Below are 20,240 nucleotides of genomic sequence, written 5' to 3'. Positions count from 1 at the left end.
GAGCTTATGTAAACATAATTATGATCAAGGTTTGGGCTATACCCCTGACTATGGTCTAAGCCATGTAATATAATAAAATAATGACTTAGGCAGAACTCCTACCTTACACGGGTATTTGAAGTTATATACTTAAGTTTGTATGAGCAGCACTTCTACTTTATGTCGCGTACTGGTGCTTAAATTGTCAGAAACTCAGAGCTTGGCACGCACTACGATGCTTGGCACGCAAAGGAGGCGACATATAGTTTTCGTCGTGTTGTGTACGTACTTTGAGATAGTTTGTCGGGTTATTCTCGTGTGGCACGCACTTCGAGGTTTCGTCAGTGTATGGCACAGATTACGAGGTGAAGATTGTCGGGTCGGGGCACGGAAACCGAGGTAGTGAGAGAGTAAATCTAGAGAGAGAAAGGATTTAGGTGTGGGAAGTGATGGAGCCGTGGCCCCTTTTTATAGGCTGATTCTGGACCCCGTCGCGGTACGCGATGGGTTCTTTTACCCCGTCGCGTACCGCGGCGCCGCAATTTAACGCCGCCATACTAGAAGCTGCCACGTGTCCTTCTGACTCATCAAGGTCCATCGAGATACACGATGACCTGAGTTCTGGGCTCATCGTGTGGCGCGATGGGTACCTGAACTCGATTTTCACTTTTAGTCCCTTGTCTTTAAATTTTCTCAACACTTATTTTAAGGAATAATTTTGATCCTTCAACTTTACTTAATAGTCAAATTTGAATCGAAATTTTGGGGATGTTACAAATGGTAGCCACAACGGAGACCTTCCAAAACCTTAAAGCATTATATGCAAAAATCACATGGAAAAAAGTAACGTTGGTTTTACATAACCGATCCTTGTAAAGTACGGTATGTGTATGGTCAAACCATATAGATTCTACTGTACTTCGTATGTCTTGTTTGATCTTTGTCCAAAACTAAAATATTGTATTAAGAGGGGTCATGTTAACGGGCAGAGATTTGACGGGTCCAAGTAGTTGAGCCCCTGGTTGGGTGCATTGCCTTGTTACTTTGAAAAAAGTTATTAATGATTATTGAAAGTTGTCTCGGATTTGCATTATTGGTGAAAAGTGACACAAAAATGCGTATAGGTGGAAACTGATTATGAGTGTTAAGTTGCTAATGAAATTGTATACATGGTTAGCAACTTGCCCATTGGTGGCAAATGGCAATAAAGATTAGTAGTAACTTGGAGTAGTGGTCATCAGCCGTAACTTAGTTACCGTTGATAAAGTTTATACTAATGGTCTTCTATTAAATTTGAAATTGAATCGTTGTGTTATTCCATCCCCTATATAAAAAAGATTTTTGGTTTAATAATGGAACCTTTTTTTAATAAAAGATTCTACATATACATATTCATTCTTGTTATCTGTCAATTTTCTAATTGAAACTTCGATAGTAGCGACACATTAAATTAATCTGAAAGTGATATTACAGGATTCCCAAGGGTAGCCGTCATAAGTTTCACTCGTCATGTCATAAATAATTTAATAGTACGTTATAAGATGCACCACAATTTATGTTACTTTCGAATCAATATTCAATATCAAAATATTATGGAGTTGTACAATTACTCAATTTTAGGGTTCACTTAAAATACCATGAAACTGTTAATGAATGAAATTTAGGTATCATATACATATATGCTTGTTTTCAATACACACACAAATAAACACCAATAATTACTTTGAAACTAGGTTGAAAATATCATCAGCTATCTTTTGGGCGTCCATGACTGTTCCAGGCAGTCCTGTTCCTGCAAGCCCAACACAATAAAGCCCATTCTCTCCTTTCCAATGATTTGGGTACATTGGCTTTGGTGTGCCATCTTTATTGAGGTAGCAATCATTTCCCTACATACATGTGTTTTGTGTTATATATATATATTTACGTTAGAGTGAATTGCGGTTTTCGTTTCTGTGGTTTGTCCAAATCTGCAGTTTTAGTCAAATAGTATTTGCGATTTTCATCCATGTGATCGTTAAACCTATCAGCGTGCCCTTCACGTGAGGGACAATTTTGCCCTTTTTTCCCCAAATACACCCCCGACCCCTCACGTGAGGGTGCTTGTGAATCAAAATGGGGTTTATTTGGGGAGAAAAAGGACAAAACTGCCCTTTACGTGAAAGGCACGCTGATGAGTTTAACGACCAGACTTGACGGGGTTAGTGGGATCGTGTTTATTGCAAGTGAGATGAAACCACTGGGACGAAAATCGCAAATTTGAAATTATTAGACTAAAACCATAGATTTGGACAAACAATATTGACGAAAACCGCAGTTTACTCTTTACATTATCATAATAATGGTACCTAAAGAATAAAAGAGGGTCTTTGTGGTGACTTATAAGGCCCAATGTTGGATTTCCTTTATGTTAAGACTGAGTAATAACCGAACCATTAGCTGAAAATTGACAAACTGAACCGAATTTAGCCGAAAACCGTCTATTCTTTTTGGTACCGTCAGTTAACCGGACTGAACAAACCATTCATGTTTTCATATATTAGTAGACAATTGAGAAAAATGTTCTTTCTTCTTTTCTATTTTTTTTTCGTTCCATGTTCTTTTACCAAATAAGTAAAGAATAAAAGTTACCTCAAGCCATAAATGGGTTGATCTTTTGAATCCAGTAGCAAATATAATTGCATCAAACTGATAACACTTGTCGTTCGCGAAGACAACTTCGGCTCCTCCATGTTTAATGTGTTTTAATGCCGGCAAAACCTGTTTACACGTCAACAAACGTCTTAGGGCATGTTTGAAATTTAGTTTGAAAAGTGCTTATTGCCTTTTTCAAAAAACCATTTTGAAAAGTCAGGATTTGAAACTTTTGAAAAACTGTTTTTTAAGTTTTAACTCTTCAAAAAGCTAAAATAAAAAAGATTTTTGTGTTTGACAAACAAATTTCAACTTTTTGGCTTTTTGAAAACACTAATAAACCAATAAGTATTTTTCAAACTTAATCCCAAACATACTCTTAATCAAGGTTGCAAAAGTCGCTAGGCGGACCCTAGGCGGCCGACTGGGGAGTTGGGAGTACTCGGCCTTAGTCGGTGAGTACTCGGCCTTAGTCAGAGAGTACTCGGGGATGGCTCACCGAGAACTCGTTCTAGGCGGGGATTAGTCGGAGATTACTTGTTAAGTACTCGACGCCTAGGCGCGATTTTTACAACCATGCTCTTAATATAAGTCTATGGGTCAAATAAGGATATATTATGGATCTATAATTAAGAAGAGAATGTAATTCATACATCCAAAGCATGAGATTATATATACTATTGATTCTATTTTGTGTGTACAATTCATATATTCCAAGAAGTTAATATGGTCTTAACTATTAGTAAGCAGTGTTACATCCGGCGCTTTGTGCCGGGATAGGTCGGTAAAACCTAGCCGATGGTAAAACTCAAGAGTTTTTGGTCCCCAAACATTGAGGCGATGAGTCGACACGAATTCGGTCGATTTTGGAAACATGCGTTATGGTATCGGAACTAAAACTCGGGTGTCGGTAAAACCTGAACGTTGTCAATTCCAGGTGTTGAGGCGGTGAGTCTACCCAAATTCGGCCGGTCTCAGTTACGTTTGTTATGGTATCAAAACTAAAACGAAATAGTAGTAATAATAAAAATACAAAAACAAATTTGGCATTCAATTGGTTTTTGTTATGTTCGTTAAGGTACCATAACTAAAACAAAATACGGTGAGTCTACGTGAATTTGGTCGGTTTCCCTCAAATTCGTTACGATACCGGAATTAAAACAAAAAGGGAAAAACAAAATTGACATTTGATCGATTTACATTATATTCGTTACGGTCCCAAAATTTAAAAAAAAAATAAAAAAAGTGTTGCCGACCACTAAGGTGCCGCCAAGTGACGCAATCGGACACTTGCGGCACCAAGTTTTCTTTTATGAATAACGATTTAGGTTTCTTCTTTTTCTTCAAGTCTTTAATTTAGTATTCCGTAATGAATCTCTTTCTGTATAAAATATGCTATAAGGGTAAAGAAAACTAGACCTGAATCTTGCCGGACTTAATATGTTCGAACGCACCCATATCGATGACCGGAAACTGATTGTCTCTCACTTTGAGAAAAAATGGACCTTCTTTGGCTCTTTGGATCCCATACTTTGTTAGATCTCCATACATTAAGTTGCTAGACCAAACCAAAAGCTTATCCACCACATTCAATGACAACTTTTTTAATAACAACAATCCAATTGTCACTGACCATTTTGAAAGTATATGAATCTACAATACCAACACAAAAACATATAGTAAATTCCATAATGTATGTAACATGAAAGATTTTTGAGGGCCCATGCCTTCTGTCTGTATAAACATTATGACTTGTATGATGTGGCATTACAATGCGTAAGTAATAATATGTAAGGAAGAGTAAAGCTTACCGGACTTCGGACAACGATGGAGGTTTTTGCACCACACTCCGCCAAATCATGTGCGACTTCCATGCCTGAGTTACCCGCTCCGACAACCAAAACATTCTTATTCTCGTATTTTTCACCAGACTTGTACTCAGTTGAATGAATAACTTCACCTTTAAACTCACTCAACCCGTCAACCTCTGGTACAAACGGCTCAGTGTTTTCTCCCGTAGCCACCACCAAATACCGCCCCTCATAACACTTCACATCATCACCTATTTTAAAATTACAAAATATTAAATAATCTATTAGTAAAGAATGTGTTACAAAACATAGAAGTTATAAATAAACTCTAAATGTAGGTCCGTGAACTCACACTAAAAAACCTTATAGTAATAGGAAAAATTCACAAAATAGTCAATTTTGACCAACATTTTCCAATTTTAGCCATGGTTTTGAAAAAAATATCCAAAATAGCCATTATTTTCCGTCGGGTTCGACAAAATTTCAACACCGTCCGACGGAATTCGTTGAGCTGTAAAATCGCGCCATGTGTCAGCATGTTAATGAATCTGACGGAATTCGTTAAAGAACAGTTGAATCCAACGAAATTCTTCAGTTTCTACCTCTCAAACCCTAAACCTCCGTCTCCATTTTTCTTATTTTTCCACAAAATCAAGCAAATCTATACCGTAAATCGCTTAGGTTTTCGAAAACCCGACCACAGTGCTCAATTTCACTCTATAACTCGAAATCAAAATGCCCCGAATTGAAAATCTAGGATTCATCGGACAAATTGAACAGGCGGATCCGACGGAAGCATGAGCTGCACCGCCGGACAAGACTGTTTATTATTACGTTGGCTACCTCATGAATCATTCGGAAACTTTCATAATCAGTGGGGTCCGCTGGAAAATTTCAATCCTTATCAACATCTTATAGTCTATAATAATCCGTCAGATCAGTTCTTGTTTCCGTTAGATCTAACGGAATAATATGGCAAACTTTAAAAAAAAAGTAATAGTAATAGTAGTAATAATAATAATAATAATAATAATAATAATAATAATACAAGTCCAATACCTTTAATCTTAGTCTCCACCTTCCATATATTCCTATCTTCATCATACTTAGCTGACTTCACTAAGTTCCCAAACTTCGGTTTAATATCGAAAAAACTCGCGTAATCATCGAAGTAGTTCAAGAGATCCGATCGAGGGACAAATGTCGGATACTTTGTGGGGAAAGGCATGTGTGCAAGCTGACAAAATCGTTTAGGTAAATGAAGATGAAACCTATCTAATGATTTCTTGTTAAACAATGAAGCAATGCAATCTTCTCTTTCGATTAGTACGTATGGGACCGATAGTTTGTGGAGGCTTGCCGCAGTAGACCCCGATGATGATTGCTACTGTTTGATCAACTCCAGTAGTCATATTATGGCAGCAGTAAGAGAGATTTTAATTAATATAATTAACAAAGTGTGTATATTTATGAACATATATGCATACAAATAAATGTTGCTACTTTATTATTATTATGTGACTTTAGCTTCGAGTCGTTTGGTCCATACATCTTTGTGTAGGTAAAGATAAGATGCAAAGGTGAATGATTGAGTAATGAGTATAATGGACAAACATCAAGTGTAACATCAAGTGAATAACACGTTAGCAATGGTTGAGGACATATGTTTAGGGGTGTGCACAAAACTTAAAAGACCGAACCGAGATCGAAAAAACCAAAAAACCGAACTGGAAAAAACAAACCGAATCAGAAACTGGTGTTTCGGTTTTAAACTTCAGAAAAAACCGAAATATTGGTTTTGGTTCGGTTTTGTATTTTGTAAAGAACCGAAAAACCCGAACCGAACCGAAATAACAAAAATCGAAATAACTATAATAACTTAACCGTAACCATTAAATCAAATCTGTCAATGTATGTTTGTTTACTTTTAACGTATGATTAATAAAAAATATATTTAGTTTCTGCATATGGTTAATAACTAATAATATTGGTACTTTTGGTTTTTGATTTTAAATGTATATTTTATTAGCTTTTAATATTTGAGTTCCAAATATTCAATATTCTATTAATTATTAGTTTAAAAAAAATGTTATGCCCAAAATTTCAATATTGGGTCAAGTTTTTTTTTTGGTCCAAAAAGTTTTGGCTTGATTAGCAAAACCGAATCGAACCCAAAAACCATAAACCGAAAAAACCGAAACCGAATGGTTTTAAAAAATCATAAAACCGCATCGAATCGCACTATGCACACCCCTACATATGTTTAACACGAGTCTTTTTAAAATATATTTAGTGTCTGCTTTTAAAGGAGTGCATGAGTCTTTCATGGTATAACAACCAGAACCTTCTATATTGAATTACTTGGATCGTTAGGTACACTTTTATTTATTTTTTGTGATTAGCTTGAGGGGGCATAATGAACTATTATTATTTATTATTAAGTGTAAATTACTTAATAATATTCTAGCAAGCAAAGGTTACAAGCAAGCAAACATTGAGGTATATATCAACAAATACATGTTCATCTTATAAAGGTTTCGTATACGGCATATATAATCTTGACATGTGATGTGATTTTATTGTTTGATAGTAGATTGAGTGAGTGATTTTTCTTCGTTAAGACACCCATCTGTTTTAACGAAATATAGTTTTATAGAGGGATCACACGAACACGAACCTGCTACTACCTGATATACATGATAAATCACGATAATGCACAATAAGAGCTTGTTAGAAACACATATCTGACAACCTGTTTAGTGAACAAAAGTCGGAGAGGGAATGTTCGTGAGTGGTGAGTGGTGACGGGTGAGAAACAGAGAGTGAGAATGTTTTAGGAATTTAGAGTTTAGGATAACTTATAATTATATTTATTTTTAATTTTAAAAATCTATCCATGTACTTAACATGTATTTAACAGGTAAACAAGTATTTTACCTGTTTAGACACGAAAATTAACAGGTAAATTCGTGTCTACATGTTTAGTACACGAAACTTGTTAAGGTCTTATCTGCTACCTGCTAAAGTCGTGTATGTATGTGTCATGTATTTGTATCTCGTGTATAAATTGTCAGCCCTAAGTTAAGTTAGAAAAACAAAACATATTAATAAAATGTGTTGATGGTAAAAGAACACAAATAACTAAAAAAAATAGTAGAACAAAAAATTAACATTAAAAACAAGCAAACATTGAGGTACCGACAAAAACATGTTTCATCTTATAATGGTCCTGTATACGACATATATAATCACATGACACATGATGTGGTGTTATTGTTCGATGGTAGATTGAGTGATTGATTTTTCTATGTTAAGACACCCATCTATTTTATTTTAACAAAACAAGTAAAATTGTATGTGCGATGTTGCGAGAATTCGGTCGGTATCATGAATCTAAAAGATAGATTAGTTAATAAATCCCATAATACTTTTTATCTATCACTTAAATATCATAGAAACATCCAAACGATTTATAATGAAATGGCAGGTAAGCGGGCAACAAGCTGCACCGCAACCCTCTTTTGGATAGCAAACTCAATCCTACTAAAAACAAAGTTTCGATTCTTATGGGCCGATACATTAATATGCACAACTTTCTGAACCCTATTCAAAAGGTCCACGGCATCCGGAGCTAAGAAACCAAAAGTGTCAAAGGCAAAGGGGATAAAGACGTGTTGATTCTCCAAACAAGCTCTCTCGTGTTTAGCAACCTTGCCCAATGCGGCCTGGCCTGCTACAAACCCATTGTCCCTAATCCCAACAAGAGGGGACACTCATGTGAGGTCTACACAACCGTGTCCCCCCCCCCCCCCTCCCAAAAAAAAAACACAAAAAAAAACAAGAATATCGGTTGGTCGTAATGTAGATCTTCCTTCTTGAGGATCCGTAAAAAAGTTTACGGGGGCTTCCTTTTTAGCCGAAATTCCGGCTCGTTTAAGAACATCGCATAGAACATCCCTCACCAAATCATGCATTTACTTAAACCCATGCAACTCTTTACGTCAATAGTTTAGTTATTGACGTAAAGAAGTTTCATATATACCAGCCACATAAATAATTTTTAACAACATATGATTCCATCAAATTTTTATCTACTATCCTATCCGGGGATGACAATTCCTCATATGCTTAATACACGATTAATGTCTAATAAGAATTACATTATGTAATTTTATTATTACGCTTCATCAATTTCCTTCTTAATTCATGAAACATACACTTGTGTTACGTACATGAGATATATAATAGTTAAACGAATTATATTCATGTTTGATACTCGTGTTAATCTTGTTACCTATAATTTATTGAACACGATAAGACCTGATACCATTGGTCTAAAGCCTACAAGCCTAGTCCCCTTCTTGACAACCCCCCTCAAGTCCTGTTTTATATCTTGAATATATATATTTTTTTTTTTGTAAACAAGCAAATGTTCTAATCCTAAGTCCATCTAACCTATCCATTACATAATTTGAACCCTCTATTACACCTCTAGAGAAAAAAAGCACTTATTACACAACCAGATACCATTGGTCAAATGCCCTTTGATTTTATATGATAAATCTAAATTTTGGTTTACACATTAACTGAATCACATAAAACCATGAAAACTTAAGATTACCTTAAAAGTCAAAACCGTGCTTTAGATGATGAATGGATTTGGTTTGAGAACTGGGTTACACCGTGTTACGATCTTTGTCAACTTTTTTCTTGTAGTGAGATATTTTCCCATATGCTGCAGGAACAAAAGTTATTTAACTTGTGCAACTCAGGGCTCCCCTGACTAAGATACAAGAGAAGTCAACGTACAAATGGTAGCCACAACGGCGACCTTCCAAAACCTTAAAGCATTATATGCAAAAGTCACGTGGAAAAAAGTAACATTAGTTTTACATAACCGATCCTTGTATGTGAATGTATGGTGATCGACTGTATCATATTATTTATCTTTTGAGAACAAAGTGTGTCATATAACCAACCTTCGTAAATACAAATAATTAATCCAAACACATAATTTTGGTGTTTTCTATAATATGTAACAAACAAACATTAAATGCAACTTCCAATAGTGCTTACTATAAAATGTAAAGAGGGTCATTATGGTGTGGTTGTAACTTGTAAGATGTCTGATTTACTTTCCGGCATATAAAATGCAAACTTCCATTTATGTTTAGCATGAATCTTTTAAAATATATTTTGTGTCTTTTTCAGATGAGTGTGTGAGTCTTTCATGGTATAACAACCGGTACTGTGAGTACTGCCGAAGATGACATAAAGTTCTTGGATCGCAAGGTACACTTCTATTTTTTGTGATTAGCTTGAGAAAAGGGGGGGGGGGGGGTTGTAATGAACTGTTAGTATTTATTACTAAGTGTAAATTACTTATTACAAATATTCTAGCTTAGCCTTCAAGTTATCTTAGGTTCCAAGTTATCTTTAAACATTATAACTTATAAGTGTTGCTTCCCATTAAAAAATCCTCGTGCAATAAACTTTTGATGAAACAGCCCATTATAGCTTCTAAATTAGCTCAAGTCTAATTCATAAACGGCTATACTAAACACTTTTATCATTTCCTCACTAAGCACTTCAAATAATAAATTCATTTGTTTGCTCGATTCTTTTAATTATAAAGTAAGTACTGTAAAAAATAAAAATAAATAGCCCGTGAGATTACATATGTATAACTTCAAGAAGTTACAAACATAAAACACATATGAAGTAAAACAATTACGTACAAAGTAAAATAATTACGCATTATAGAAATATATAATTACGCATGAAGAAAAATATGCAGCTTAAACAATCACAAAACCTGTATTTTTTCATGTATTTACAGTTATATTATCATGTTTTTGTTTTAAGCAAAATCAAGAGTTATGTTACCTTAGTACGTTTTGTAAGATAAGGAGCCTTTGCACACACTCACATTAAACGCAATTACCGTTTTTAAACGAAAAATTATTACATTAAAATATTAAATCTATCAATTAAAGATTTGACTCTCATCATGGAGATTCTTAAAACAAACACTGTTATAAATGCACTATCATTTCAATACCAGTGTATAGATGTCAAAACAACGTATTTTTTTATTGTTCTATATAAAACACCACAATCATAAATCTTAGTATCTTACTAAGCATAATTTATCAAAATACGATATAAAACATTTTTATTGAATTTTTTTAAATTAGCTTGAAAATGTGTTGGGCTATGTTTTGGGCATCCATAGCAGCTCCATATAGGCCATGTCTTGCAAGCCCAACTAAATAAAGCCCATTATCTCCTTTCCAATGATTTGGAAACATCGCCTTTGGTAGTCCATCTTGGTTTAAACCATGATCACCCTACATATAATTGAAACAAAAATACTTATGTAACACAACATCTCATTAACATACCTTTTTTTTCATAATTGAAAGAAAAAGAGGAAAAAAAACTACCTTAAGCCATAAATGGGTTGATCTTTTAAAACCGGTCGCAAACAGAATCACGTCAAACTGATAACTTTTCCCATTCTCGAAAACAACTTCATCGCCTCCGCCTTTTATACTTTTCAACGCTGGAAAAATCTATTTACACGTTAAAAATCGTGTTATTAATTATCTAACATGCACATCTAACATGTTGTGACACTTGAGAAAAACGAACATACTTGTATCTCGCCAGACTTGATCTTTTCGGTTGTACCCATGTCGATGATTGGATATTTTCCAATTCTTACTAAACCCGAAAACGGACCTTCTTTAGGCCTTTGAATACCGTACTTAGTTAGATCTCCATACATTATGTTGTTGACCAATACCAACAAGGAGTCCACCAAATGCAACGATAAACTCTTTTGTAACATCAATCCAATATTTACCGACCATCTTGAAACCACATGAACCTAAGTTGCGAACATATGCGACATGAATCGTTATTGTATAGAATTTGTATGCGTCTTGCAAACGTATATTTGTATAAGTCACTATTATATGGGTTATTAGCTTTTAGTAATCTTGATTTTCACATATTGGTCGGGATTAATCCTAACTCAGAATTATTTTACATATAATCCCAATTTTGAACGTATTTTCATCCATCAATCTTATACATCCCATACGTATTTTCCACGTCTTCGTAAAGCTAATGATGTTACTTTTAGTTAGTGTAAAATTGCTGGAAGAAAATACGTGCGAAGTTGGGGTTGTGGATAAATATTTCCTGAGTTGAAATTAATTTCAGTCAATATATATATTACGCAAAACTTGTATTTGATAATATTTTGAAATCATGATATCACTTCGAGATTGAAATTATATACATGTGTGTATATATATATATATAGTTTATATAATCGAAAACCCCGTTTGTTAATATTTAAATCATGATATTATATTAGCTTACATACATTAAAAAAATTATTTTGGATAATATTTAAACTATCACATCACCTTCATATTGAAGTATTTCTTTCAAAAAAAAAATAAAAAAAATCAAGAACTAAGTCATATATATTCTATTAGAGTTTCAAACACGAAACAGTCAAACAGACCGAAGATTACATTTATTTTATCTTTTAAGCAAATGAAACTACTTCAATAATAAATAAATGAATTATTTTACATATAATCCCAATTTTGAACGTATTTTCATCCATCAATCTTATACATCCCATACGTATTTTCCACGTCTTCGTAAAGCTAATGATGTTACTTTTAGTTAGTGTAAAATTGCTGGAAGAAAATACGTGCGAAGTTGGGGTTGTGGATAAATATTTCCTGAGTTGAAATTAATTTCAGTCAATATATATATTACGCAAAACTTGTATTTGATAATATTTTGAAATCATGATATCACTTCGAGATTGAAATTATATACATGTGTGTATATATATATATATAGTTTATATAATCGAAAACCCCGTTTGTTAATATTTAAATCATGATATTATATTAGCTTACATACATTAAAAAAATTATTTTGGATAATATTTAAACTATCACATCACCTTCATATTGAAGTATTTCTTTCAAAAAAAAAATAAAAAAAATCAAGAACTAAGTCATATATATTCTATTAGAGTTTCAAACACGAAACAGTCAAACAGACCGAAGATTACATTTATTTTATCTTTTAAGCAAATGAAACTACTTCAATAATAAATAAATGAATTATTTTACATATAATCCCAATTTTGAACGTATTTTCATCCATCAATCTTATACATCCCATACGTATTTTCCACGTCTTCGTAAAGCTAATGATGTTACTTTTAGTTAGTGTAAAATTGCTGGAAGAAAATACGTGCGAAGTTGGGGTTGTGGATAAATATTTCCTGAGTTGAAATTAATTTCAGTCAATATATATATTACGCAAAACTTGTATTTGATAATATTTTGAAATCATGATATCACTTCGAGATTGAAATTATATACATGTGTGTATATATATATATATATAGTTTATATAATCGAAAACCCCGTTTGTTAATATTTAAATCATGATATTATATTAGCTTACATACATTAAAAAAATTATTTTGGATAATATTTAAACTATCACATCACCTTCATATTGAAGTATTTCTTTCAAAAAAAAAATAAAAAAAATCAAGAACTAAGTCATATATATTCTATTAGAGTTTCAAACACGAAACAGTCAAACAGACCGAAGATTACATTTATTTTATCTTTTAAGCAAATGAAACTACTTCAATAATAAATAAATGAATTATTTTACATATAATCCCAATTTTGAACGTATTTTCATCCATCAATCTTATACATCCCATACGTATTTTCCACGTCTTCGTAAAGCTAATGATGTTACTTTTAGTTAGTGTAAAATTGCTGGAAGAAAATACGTGCGAAGTTGGGGTTGTGGATAAATATTTCCTGAGTTGAAATTAATTTCAGTCAATATATATATTACGCAAAACTTGTATTTGATAATATTTTGAAATCATGATATCACTTCGAGATTGAAATTATATACATGTGTGTATATATATATATATAGTTTATATAATCGAAAACCCCGTTTGTTAATATTTAAATCATGATATTATATTAGCTTACATACATTAAAAAAATTATTTTGGATAATATTTAAACTATCACATCACCTTCATATTGAAGTATTTCTTTCAAAAAAAAAATAAAAAAAATCAAGAACTAAGTCATATATATTCTATTAGAGTTTCAAACACGAAACAGTCAAACAGACCGAAGATTACATTTATTTTATCTTTTAAGCAAATGAAACTACTTCAATAATAAATAAATGAATTATTTTACATATAATCCCAATTTTGAACGTATTTTCATCCATCAATCTTATACATCCCATACGTATTTTCCACGTCTTCGTAAAGCTAATGATGTTACTTTTAGTTAGTGTAAAATTGCTGGAAGAAAATACGTGCGAAGTTGGGGTTGTGGATAAATATTTCCTGAGTTGAAATTAATTTCAGTCAATATATATATTACGCAAAACTTGTATTTGATAATATTTTGAAATCATGATATCACTTCGAGATTGAAATTATATACATGTGTGTATATATATATATATAGTTTATATAATCGAAAACCCCGTTTGTTAATATTTAAATCATGATATTATATTAGCTTACATACATTAAAAAAATTATTTTGGATAATATTTAAACTATCACATCACCTTCATATTGAAGTATTTCTTTCAAAAAAAAAATAAAAAAAATCAAGAACTAAGTCATATATATTCTATTAGAGTTTCAAACACGAAACAGTCAAACAGACCGAAGATTACATTTATTTTATCTTTTAAGCAAATGAAACTACTTCAATAATAAATAAATGAATTATTTTACATATAATCCCAATTTTGAACGTATTTTCATCCATCAATCTTATACATCCCATACGTATTTTCCACGTCTTCGTAAAGCTAATGATGTTACTTTTAGTTAGTGTAAAATTGCTGGAAGAAAATACGTGCGAAGTTGGGGTTGTGGATAAATATTTCCTGAGTTGAAATTAATTTCAGTCAATATATATATTACGCAAAACTTGTATTTGATAATATTTTGAAATCATGATATCACTTCGAGATTGAAATTATATACATGTGTGTATATATATATATATATAGTTTATATAATCGAAAACCCCGTTTGTTAATATTTAAATCATGATATTATATTAGCTTACATACATTAAAAAAATTATTTTGGATAATATTTAAACTATCACATCACCTTCATATTGAAGTATTTCTTTCAAAAAAAAAATAAAAAAAATCAAGAACTAAGTCATATATATTCTATTAGAGTTTCAAACACGAAACAGTCAAACAGACCGAAGATTACATTTATTTTATCTTTTAAGCAAATGAAACTACTTCAATAATAAATAAATGAATTATTTTACATATAATCCCAATTTTGAACGTATTTTCATCCATCAATCTTATACATCCCATACGTATTTTCCACGTCTTCGTAAAGCTAATGATGTTACTTTTAGTTAGTGTAAAATTGCTGGAAGAAAATACGTGCGAAGTTGGGGTTGTGGATAAATATTTCCTGAGTTGAAATTAATTTCAGTCAATATATATATTACGCAAAACTTGTATTTGATAATATTTTGAAATCATGATATCACTTCGAGATTGAAATTATATACATGTGTGTATATATATATATATAGTTTATATAATCGAAAACCCCGTTTGTTAATATTTAAATCATGATATTATATTAGCTTACATACATTAAAAAAATTATTTTGGATAATATTTAAACTATCACATCACCTTCATATTGAAGTATTTCTTTCAAAAAAAAAATAAAAAAAATCAAGAACTAAGTCATATATATTCTATTAGAGTTTCAAACACGAAACAGTCAAACAGACCGAAGATTACATTTATTTTATCTTTTAAGCAAATGAAACTACTTCAATAATAAATAAATGAATTATTTTACATATAATCCCAATTTTGAACGTATTTTCATCCATCAATCTTATACATCCCATACGTATTTTCCACGTCTTCGTAAAGCTAATGATGTTACTTTTAGTTAGTGTAAAATTGCTGGAAGAAAATACGTGCGAAGTTGGGGTTGTGGATAAATATTTCCTGAGTTGAAATTAATTTCAGTCAATATATATATTACGCAAAACTTGTATTTGATAATATTTTGAAATCATGATATCACTTCGAGATTGAAATTATATACATGTGTGTATATATATATATATAGTTTATATAATCGAAAACCCCGTTTGTTAATATTTAAATCATGATATTATATTAGCTTACATACATTAAAAAAATTATTTTGGATAATATTTAAACTATCACATCACCTTCATATTGAAGTATTTCTTTCAAAAAAAAAATAAAAAAAATCAAGAACTAAGTCATATATATTCTATTAGAGTTTCAAACACGAAACAGTCAAACAGACCGAAGATTACATTTATTTTATCTTTTAAGCAAATGAAACTACTTCAATAATAAATAAATGAATTATTTTACATATAATCCCAATTTTGAACGTATTTTCATCCATCAATCTTATACATCCCATACGTATTTTCCACGTCTTCGTAAAGCTAATGATGTTACTTTTAGTTAGTGTAAAATTGCTGGAAGAAAATACGTGCGAAGTTGGGGTTGTGGATAAATATTTCCTGAGTTGAAATTAATTTCAGTCAATATATATATTACGCAAAACTTGTATTTGATAATATTTTGAAATCATGATATCACTTCGAGATTGAAATTATATACATGTGTGTATATATATATATATAGTTTATATAATCGAAAACCCCGTTTGTTAATATTTAAATCATGATATTATATTAGCTTACATACATTAAAAAAATTATTTTGGATAATATTTAAACTATCACATCACCTTCATATTGAAGTATTTCTTTCAAAAAAAAAATAAAAAAAATCAAGAACTAAGTCATATATATTCTATTAGAGTTTCAAACACGAAACAGTCAAACAGACCGAAGATTACATTTATTTTATCTTTTAAGCAAATGAAACTACTTCAATAATAAATAAATGAAGTAACCATTATTTTATTTTATTCGGTTAAAAAGTTTTTATAATAACAGTTACTAAATAATAATGATAGCAATTACTAAAGTAATACGATATAATAATAGTAATAATAATAATAATATAAACTAATTTATACAATAGTAAATGATAACTTGTTTAAACATACCGGACTTCGGATAACAATGGATGTTTTTGCACCATAATTCGCCAAATCAAGTGCAATTTCCATACCGGAATTACCTGCTCCAACCACCAAAACATTCTTATTCTCATATTTTTCACCAGACTTATACTCAGTCGAATGAATAACTTCGCCTTTAAACTCACTCAACCCCTCAACCTCTGGTACAAACGGCTCAGTATTTTCACCCGTAGCCACCACCAAAAACCTCCCTTCATACCAAATATTATTATTCCCATCTCCACCAACCTTCACCTCCACCTTCCATTTACCTTCCTCGAACTTTGCGAACTTTACGAGGTTGTTAAACCTCGGATTAATGTTAAAACAAGATGCATAGTTGTTCAAGTAGGTTAAGAAATCTTTTCTTGGGACATATGTTGGAAAATTTGAAGGAAATGGAAGGTGTGGAAGCTCACAATATTGTTTTTGTAAGTGTAAGTGAAGGCGATTGTATGAATACTTGTTGAATATTGATGCAATACAATCTTCACGTTCGAGTATTATGTATGGGATTGAAAGTTGGTGGAGACATGCCGCGGTGGCTAGCCCTGATGGACCCGCGCCAACGATGAGCACTGTTGTCTGTTCTGCGTTGTTAGTCATGACAGCTTGTTGCTTGTTTACCTGAGGGTTTGTAAAGTATAGGTTAGGGTGTTGTATGAATGTATGAAATATGAATCTTGGGATTGTAGCAAAGGTGATGCATATGTGTATTATTATATATGGTACATGCCAGCGGTATGGAGTAAAAGAAACGGTTTGTATTATTATTATTATTATTATTTAATAAAATTATTATTTTGTGCAATTTTGTATTCTAAGTCAATGGTTTTATTTAGAATATAGTTGTTAGAGAAGTTGTCAAAGTGGAATGTATGAAATTAAATACATTTGTATTTTCGTGTTTAGCTAAAGTTGGTAGTCCAAAGTATTTGTGTTTTTTGAAAGAGAAAATGTGTAGTTTAATGATGTTATGTATGTGTGTGTGTTTTAATAAAATTATGTAGTTTAAGGAATGTTTTGTATTATTTTTTATCGGGGGCGAATCTTCATTGGGGTCAGGGGTGACTCCGGCCCTCCTGTTTTTTTGCACAGTACGGCAGTAGTGTAAATTTATCCGTTTTCGGCCGAAAAAATTTATACGTAGTATAAGTTTAACCTTTTTTGACCGAAGATTTGAGTCCGGCCCTCCCTCGTTTATGAAATTTTGTATACGTTTTGAGCTCGCCTCCCCTCCCCCCCGGTGCCTCAGTCCAAGCTTCGCCACTGTTTTTTATAAAGAAAATTATGTAGTTTAATGGCGTTTTTAAAAAGTTATATATATTAGGCGTAATTAATTATTAGTGCATGTTTTGTATTTTTTTTAAATATGTAGAATATTATGTATTGTTAAATATTAGTGAATGTTTTTTGAAAGAGAATTTGTGTAGTTGTTGCATGCATATTTTGTGTTTTTTATTAAATAAAATTATGCAGCTTAATGCATGTTTTGTATTTTTCACAAAGAAAATAATATAGTTTAATGCGTGTTTTTTTTCTTTATTTTTTTTATAGAATATTAGGTAGTTAATTAGTGCATGTTTTGTATTATTCAAAAAAAAAAATTAGTAGTATAATCTATATCTATACTATATATAATGCACCACCCATGGGCAAATTATGACACCAAATTTTAAGTAATTTACAATTTTTCAAACACATTGTACAACCTTAAATAGGGGTATAGTAGACATTCTAACACTAAATTTAACGTTTCTTTCATATTTCTTCAAATTATTTACAACAATGCCCCTTCAACTTTAATCAACATTTGGAGATTTAAAAAATAGTTACAACTTTGATCCCCCATCTTTTAAGTGTAGATTATTTATAATTTCACTTTTAACCCAAATTCCCCCACGATTTTTAAACGGTCATAACTTTTTCATACGTTAATATTTTTTTAAAAAAATTACACCATAAAAACGTGCATTTAATTCTCTTTAATTTGAATATGATATTGTCATAGTGTGTTTTCAGTTAAAAAAAATAACATCTTACGTATAGTCGTTTGTGATCCGGTTTTAATAGTTTAAACTAAGCCGTGAGCCAAGCCGTTTTTTGTCATCGAAAACAGAAACCAAACCGTTGAAAATTCTAACCCAACAAAAACAAACGATTAACAATGGTTAGATTTCGGTTTCATTTGTACTTCGCTACTAAATTGAGTTTAAAATAAGAATTCTTAATCCACGGTTTTAAATGGAACGATGAGCACCCAAAAATCTCTTACGTGATTATTAAGGCCTGTATTTCCCGCTGCATCGCGCGGGCACTCGTCTAGTATTATTGTAAAGAAAACTATTTAGTTTAATTAATGCTTATATATATATATATATTAAATTTGTGTAATTAATTTAAAGCATGTTTGTTTTTTTTACAAATGAAAATCTATTAATTATATTTACTCTTTGGATAATTAACAAGGTTTGAAGTGCCTGGTGGGCATGAAATTCACATTTTGGATAAGAGTTTGATTTTTCTTAACTTTATTAATTTGCTAGTAGAAGCATGTTGTGTACGTAACTTTGGTCAAGCAAAAAAAAAACGCGATATTGATTTATAATTTTTGGTCTATTCAAGATCTCAAGTCTATTTCAAAGCTTCCAATCAAGTCTAACTACTATTATTATCTCACCAATGAGAACCCGAATTCGGTTAGCAACCGAACACATACAAAACAAATGAGAATTAGTCTCATCGTAATCATTACACACCAGACATAAAACGTTGGATTATCTGTACGTACCCTTTCACACTCTCCAGTAGAAAGCCTATTGATCAAACCCGTCAAGCACATGTGTTAGCTTTTAATTTCTAGGTGTGAATTTAAACTAAATGGTCTTTCCTATCCCTTCAGAATAATATACTCAATAATCTTTCTAACGCCTTAACCTGAGAATTTAGTCATATCTCCAAGCTTTCAAGCCAATAATCTTTCTAACGCCTTTAAGTCTTTAACCCAGATTTTTCCGCTATATATTAGTAATATCAATTTCATATGATTTATAAAACTTGTCTCACGCTCAGCTTAATACTCGTCGAGCGCCCGACTAGTATGTACCCATCAAGTAACGGGCATATATACATGTTAGGGACTGTTTGGTGAGTCAGATCTGAATGAAACTCTGTCCTATTCAGCAACAACAATAAGTCTGAATGATTCAGACCTAATTTTAACCATTTAGATGTTTTTCTGTTTGAAACCAAACAGCCTAAAGTCTGAATGAATCAGATGTTTACATCTGAATGATTCCATTCAGATGTAAACAAACAGCCCCTTAGTTTACTTCAAACTACTGTTAACAAGTTAGCATTACACACACATTTCTTATTATTATAATTTTACTAACCAAATAAATTAAAAAAATATGAAACCTAAAAGGCTACTGATTTAGTTTATTACTCTATCACCAAATTCCATATCTGTTTCATCCCAATAAACTCTTTTAAAGCTAATAATATATTTGAATATATGTCCCAAATCTCATATGTTTTGGTCAACCTTTTAAAACATAATCTTCTTAACTTTTAAA

General features: G+C 31.6%; 1 protein-coding gene and 1 pseudogene across 3 annotated transcripts; both read right to left on the bottom strand.

Annotated features, from left to right (window-relative positions):
- Positions 1-1,697: 1,697 nt before the first annotated feature.
- Positions 1,698-5,836, bottom strand: LOC143555472 (putative indole-3-pyruvate monooxygenase YUCCA9; annotated as a pseudogene). The gene is made up of 5 exons (XR_013139212.1): positions 5,484-5,836; positions 4,425-4,675; positions 4,033-4,266; positions 2,611-2,739; positions 1,698-1,868 (listed from the first exon to the last, which is right to left on the bottom strand). The product of XR_013139212.1 is annotated as a putative indole-3-pyruvate monooxygenase YUCCA9 (transcript).
- Positions 5,837-10,609: 4,773 nt separating this feature from the next.
- Positions 10,610-17,511, bottom strand: LOC143555471 (putative indole-3-pyruvate monooxygenase YUCCA10). 2 transcript variants are annotated; one of them, XM_077045010.1, is made up of 4 exons: positions 16,648-17,511; positions 11,083-11,316; positions 10,868-10,999; positions 10,610-10,774 (listed from the first exon to the last, which is right to left on the bottom strand). In XM_077045010.1, the coding sequence occupies exons 1-4, from the start codon at positions 17,266-17,268 to the stop codon at positions 10,613-10,615; spliced, it is 1,149 nt and encodes a 382-aa protein (XP_076901125.1). In that variant the 5' UTR covers positions 17,269-17,511; the 3' UTR covers positions 10,610-10,612. The 2 variants fall into 2 exon arrangements, with proteins under 2 accessions (XP_076901125.1, XP_076901126.1); XM_077045011.1 differs by having other exon boundaries at positions 10,871-10,999.
- Positions 17,512-20,240: the final 2,729 nt, after the last annotated feature.

This window comes from Bidens hawaiensis, unplaced genomic scaffold (genome assembly GCF_021521415.1).
Source record: "Bidens hawaiensis isolate Kalapana, Puna unplaced genomic scaffold, B.hawaiensis_p1.1 tig00018136_1, whole genome shotgun sequence".
NCBI classification, from domain to species: domain Eukaryota; kingdom Viridiplantae; phylum Streptophyta; class Magnoliopsida; order Asterales; family Asteraceae; genus Bidens; species Bidens hawaiensis.
This window is presented reverse-complemented; position numbering and strand designations above follow the sequence as displayed.

Coding starts and splice junctions, on each gene's coding strand:
- LOC143555471 (XM_077045010.1), bottom strand. CDS start 17,268: ATGACTAACAACGCAGAACAGACAACAGTGCTCATCGTTGGCGCGGGT. Junction 11,317..16,647: donor CCATTGTTATCCGAAGTCCG/GTATGTTTAAAC, acceptor TTCGCAACTTAG/GTTCATGTGGTTTCAAGATG. Junction 11,000..11,082: donor TCAAGTCTGGCGAGATACAA/GTATGTTCGTTT, acceptor ACGTGTAAATAG/ATTTTTCCAGCGTTGAAAAG.